Below are 5,483 nucleotides of genomic sequence, written 5' to 3'. Positions count from 1 at the left end.
ATATAAAGGGAACCTGAGCTGCACCAAAAACTGTAACTTTTGGTGATTAATCTTTTCCTTTTGAGTTCTTGACCTTTCTTCAATGGAGCACAACTTCTCATGCTTAAATCTTGCACAAAGATTACATCATTTTATCCAATATCAACGGGTATCAATATTCTCATAAATAATGAAGGAACATTTATAATTATATCAAATCTTAAAGAAGCCCATTATAATTTATCTTTAAAATTAACTTGAAACTTATCATTAGAAAAACTCTCAAAGCCTGTGAATGTATATGTGGCAAACTTGCAAAATTAGCTCCACAGTTTAGGGTATTTCAAAAATTGATTCTATCTTTATGATTTTGAATTTAACCTCATATTTCGTTGAAAGTTACAAAAAGAAGTCAACAATGCAAACAAGCCCCGTCTGACTAGCAGACGTTAAAACCTAATAATTGACCTTTTTTTGACCCATGTGCACAAAATTTTTACGTAGAGTTCTCCGTTAGTTTTACAGGTTGTGACTGTCGGAGTTTTTTTCCAACGTTTTGGCCTCCTTTTATAACTTTTAACAAAATATAAAATCACATTTTAAATCCTATAAAATATGGAATCAAGTTTGAAATAACAAGTTGTAAACTAACCTAAAAAGAAAACAAAAAAAAAAAAAAAAACGGAATTAGTAGAGGAATTGATTGAAAGGGGATTTGGTAGAGCATTGGATGAATTTGTATGAAAAACAAAGATTGGTAGGTAGAGATGGATGGGTCCAAGTAAGATTGTGAAATCTGGGGAGTCAGCTTAACCTTGTACAAGAAAATAATTGTAGGGGCCAATTTGGGATGGTTGCTCAAATGTTACGTAAGAGAAAGGGGACCCTCCAATTATAGCATGGAATAATAATGAAGAATTGAAGACCCTGCTTCAGACAGGCTTTTGGCCTTGGACTTCAACATGCCCTAGAAAGAACAACCATATATTACTACTAGTAGTTGGTGCTCATTTAATAAACCTGTCCTGTCCCTCTTCTCACCAAAATATCAACACCACCCTCACATCAACAACTTCTGACCTGTCCATTACCCAGTTTTAATTTAATAAATATTGGGATACTAGGAAAAAGATCAACCAAGAATAAATGTTTTTATGTCATCAACCTTTTGGGCCCTAATAAGTCATCAAGCTTTAAACTGAGAACACAGTCAAAGGGAGGACATCTAAGAAAACACTTCCATTGATCAACAACAAAATTTCAGAACCCCTGAGGATCAAGTGGCTCAAGAATAACATCTTGCAAAATATAGATCATGAGTTCGAGCCTGATGTTTAAAATATATAAATAAATCAAAAACCCTATGACCTACTCAGGATCTTGATGATGTTTACTCTAGTATTCCACTCAACATATATGTTATACAATTCCCAGAAAATTCAGACACTATCCATTTCACGTAATCTGTCGAGTTTATTCGCCTTGTATAGGCTATAGGGTGCCACATGGACAATGAGAGAATTAAGAAGCATAATATTAATAGCGCGATGCACCATGGTACAAGGTTAGGGTTCGAGATTGCAGAATAAATTAAGCTCTCGTGCACATATGGTCTCTAAATTAGCTGTTAATTAGAGGTGAACTAGAGTTAGGTACATAAGTATATCAACTAGATACATATATATATTACAGGCATTGAAAATCTGATTTTTAGGAATCAATCACAGATCTCTATTTGTGCCAACTGACTGTAGTTTCTTGGCCGCACGGATAAATTCCACAATCACTTCTACCTCATCCACATGCTGTTGAATCAAAAAGGGCAAGGCATTAGAATATGCATGTAACTGTACCTATATACCGTGCGCATGTGGGCTGCAAGTGAATATTATTATACCTGTGAAGAGAAATGCTGCTGGATAGCACTAAGCAGTTGTTCCTTTGTAGGGTTAGGATTAATATGCGCCTGCATATGGGAATTGGGAAAAAAGGTTGAGCTACTATGACTCCAAATTTGATGAGAAATAGAAAGGAAGTCAAGACAAGGGGAAATAAGAACACAGACCAGATGGAAGCTTCTCCAATATCTCCACAATGATCCAGTTCCAAGCTTTGCCAAATTAACTCTCTAATCAACCCAAAGTACCAAAATAAAGTATATATCAGACTCAGAGACAACTTGAATAGAGATGCTGTAGATGGAACCTACAAGCTACAAGCAACATTAATTACAGTACATAATCAAACTTGGAGTATCAATACAAAGTGAATAACCGAGATGGACTGTAACTGAAGGTGCGCATGCACTCGCTCACTGCAAATTATCAGAAGGGCAATTTTCACAGGACAAATCAGGTGATGATCCGGGAAAACAAAAATAATATTGTAAACTGAGTTTCTGATTGATGTAACTTGCAGTCTATGTAAAGGATTCAAAGATGTCCCCATTAACATAAATCATAAACCACTGACATGCTCTCTAAATATTTAAATAAAGGAAATTTCATCAGGATCTGAACAAGCATCACTGAAAAATAATTAAATTTTGCTGTAAGCAGTCAAAATGCCATATTCTTCCCATTTTACCAATTGGGTTGCACGAAATCACAAGCTAAACAAGTATAATACAAAATCATTAACAGAGATGAAAGGTCAGAGTGTCATGAGTACTTGGAATTGCTATCTTGCTTACCGGTTGGGTCGTATGACATTTGGACTGAACTTCTCTGCAACTACTGCGATTAATTGACTTTGCCGAAACAGATGGCAACCAGGGTCTACTATATCGGACTCTGGGCTTGCTGATCTTGCTGAAGTGAAAGCCAGTAGCTGATCAAGGGATAAGTACAGAAATTTCAAGAGGGGCTATCATGGAAGACAGAGCACTTAAATAGAATGGAATTCCTGGTGTTCCTAAGCAAGTGCTATAACTTACAGAAGCGATGATGGTCCTTTTCACAAATATCAGAGCCACTGCTGGAATCATCAAAATCATAATCATCATCTCCTTCGTTACCAGTAGGAGGCTCTAACACACTCAAAGCATTTCGTTGGAGCTTGACCTCAACCCCATTCTTTAAAACCTGGTTCAGTACCTCTTGTCAAATTTTGCATTACCATATGAAGTGGGAGAAAGAACAAACTCAAATATAAGTAACAAACAATTGGAAGACAAACATTCTGGCAAATGCTACAGGCCTAACAACAGCGATATAAACTTTGTAAAGTATCATATTCACTAAAGCAGCTAAGTGAAATAAATGAAACCTCCTTTTCCTTCGTTCAATCATTTTAGGTTGCATGTCCCCTTTCACCTTTTCCACAATAATAGCTGCTCTTAGCTATTATTTGCTTTCAATCAGGAAATACCAGAAATTCTAATCCCTTTCACGTAGATAGAATTTCTAAAATAATCATAAGCATGAAAATACTATCACACTGAACCAAAAATAATTGTTTCAATAGACCTATTTCTTGGGATCCATATACTTATTATGGATGGAGGGAATCAGATATTGATAATGATGCACCAAAGTATAATAAAAGAAAATTATTATTACTGTGATGACCCCAATAGCTCAAATTAATATTTGCACATAAATTTAAAAGTCACCACCAATATGGTGGGTGCAAAATAGGGAAGGGTAAAACCAAATCAGCCTGTATGGTCTGTAAGAAGGTGAAAATGTACCAGCCAATGCCAACCACCAAGCCCAACCGCCTTCTTGACAACACCCTGCAGACCCACCAAAACACTCTTGGTTCTGTTATTTCCTGTCACGATAACCTTTGTATGCCTTGGAAGAACTGACAGCTCTTCATCACCACTTTCCTCCCGGAAAGGTGATAAAACCCGTGAAGGGCATGATTCTGTCTCCAGCATCTCACTTTTGAGCAGATGTGATTAGCAGCAGAAAAGCAACACAACCAATTATTCCTTGAAGATCACCAATACCAACAACTCTACATATCATGTGAGCCGCCTCCACCTGTATCCTGATCTTTGTATGAAGCCAATCAGGAAGAAACTGATGCAAGCTTACAATTAAGCCTCACAGTGAAATCCAAACTCTAGATGTTGCTACTGGAAAATCTTCGTCGGGATATTTTCAAAGCTGAATTTCTCAATTCAACTAATTGTCATAGTAGCTCCTAGGGGAATAATGACCCGTTCAAATTCTATTGGTAAGTCTGAATTATATCCAAATACTTCAAGCTCAGAAACAATTCCTGAAGAGGAAAAATTAATCAGATCAAATCAGGCCCCCAAAACTGCAGAAAATTCTCACCAATGACTTAAATTGCATGAGTAAAACGATAGATAATAGAAATTTTTTAACTTTTACATGTATACTTTATGATAGTTTTAAATGTAGCACATTTCATCTATGTGGTTGACGGGCTCGGTCTGACCACAGTAAATGAACCAATTAACCAGGGCATCAAATCAGCGGCCTTATCAATATGCTAAAATTTAAAATCTCCTCTCTCTCTCTCTCTCTCTCTCTCTCTCTCACACACACACACACACAGGCAGAGTGTAACATGCAGGCAGACCGATAGTCAGATCGGATTGCTACCTAGGTAGCGATTATGCTAGACTAAAGCAGCTTATTTTTACCAAAATGGCATATCATCAATCATTTCCTTAGAAGATATCTGCATTATCCAAATTGACTCTTCCTGTAAGCATAAGACATCAGAGTATCCTCACATTTATGCAAATTAAGAAGAAAAAAATACGAAAAAGCGCAAACAAACCCAAGTCAATGCAATTGAGTGAATTCCCCACCACTTATCAAATTCTCTTACATAAAATGAAATTCGAACTCAAAAAGTTCCTCTAACCACCGAATGCCGAACTCCAGACACCATTTAAAAAAAAAAGTAAAATTCCATCAACAATGTTAAAAAAATTAAATATCCACCAGTAACACACGCCACACAGTACACTCACCAGAGAAACAGCATCATATCTCACTCAGCAAAAAAGAAACAAAAACAATGCCGTACGGACAACAGAATCTCGAGCAGAGTTATAGAAGAGAGAGAGAGAGAGAGAGGAACCAAGAACAATGGGAGGGATCTGAGAGAAAACAATTTACACCATGGGAATTTTCAGTTTGCGAGTTTAGAGTGATGGATTGATTGTAGAGAGAGAAAGAGGTGTAGGTGTTGTGCGTGAGAGAGAAAGCATGAAATAAATGCAGACTAACTGCCAGTGGCAGTGGGAGTGGACAATTCGGAAAAAGACCTGCTACCGGTAAATTGCGGTGGGAGAGAGGCACATGAGTACGGGTGCTGACACCACTTTTATTACCGGTTGACCGGGTCGTGCATGGCTCCGCTGATTTTATAGGCAGCATTTGAAGTTTTGTTTGGAGTCCGCTCTTTGTTCGAAGCAGCTGTACCGCATTTTCCCCTTTTCTTTTTAAAGAAGAATTAAAAGAAAATTAATAATAACAAATAATTATTACACTCCCCTCCCCTAAAATTTAGTATAA

General features: G+C 37.0%; 1 protein-coding gene across 1 annotated transcript; it reads right to left on the bottom strand.

The window, feature by feature from the left end:
• On the bottom strand, positions 1,493-5,184 carry LOC105158099. The gene is made up of 7 exons (XM_011074739.2): positions 4,937-5,184; positions 3,671-4,209; positions 2,915-3,062; positions 2,672-2,808; positions 2,045-2,107; positions 1,877-1,945; positions 1,493-1,784 (listed from the first exon to the last, which is right to left on the bottom strand). Exons 2-7 carry the CDS (start codon positions 3,860-3,862, stop codon positions 1,701-1,703), a joined length of 693 nt encoding a protein of 230 aa, XP_011073041.1. The 5' UTR covers positions 3,863-4,209; positions 4,937-5,184; the 3' UTR covers positions 1,493-1,700.

Source organism: Sesamum indicum, linkage group LG1 (assembly GCF_000512975.1).
Source record: "Sesamum indicum cultivar Zhongzhi No. 13 linkage group LG1, S_indicum_v1.0, whole genome shotgun sequence".
NCBI lineage: Eukaryota > Viridiplantae > Streptophyta > Magnoliopsida > Lamiales > Pedaliaceae > Sesamum > Sesamum indicum.
This window is presented reverse-complemented; position numbering and strand designations above follow the sequence as displayed.

Coding starts and splice junctions, on each gene's coding strand:
- LOC105158099 (XM_011074739.2), bottom strand. CDS start 3,862: ATGCTGGAGACAGAATCATGCCCTTCACGGGTTTTATCACCTTTCCGG. Junction 2,809..2,914: donor AAAGGACCATCATCGCTTCT/GTAAGTTATAGC, acceptor TCCCTTGATCAG/CTACTGGCTTTCACTTCAGC. Junction 2,108..2,671: donor AATGTCATACGACCCAACCG/GTAAGCAAGATA, acceptor TGGGTTGATTAG/AGAGTTAATTTGGCAAAGCT.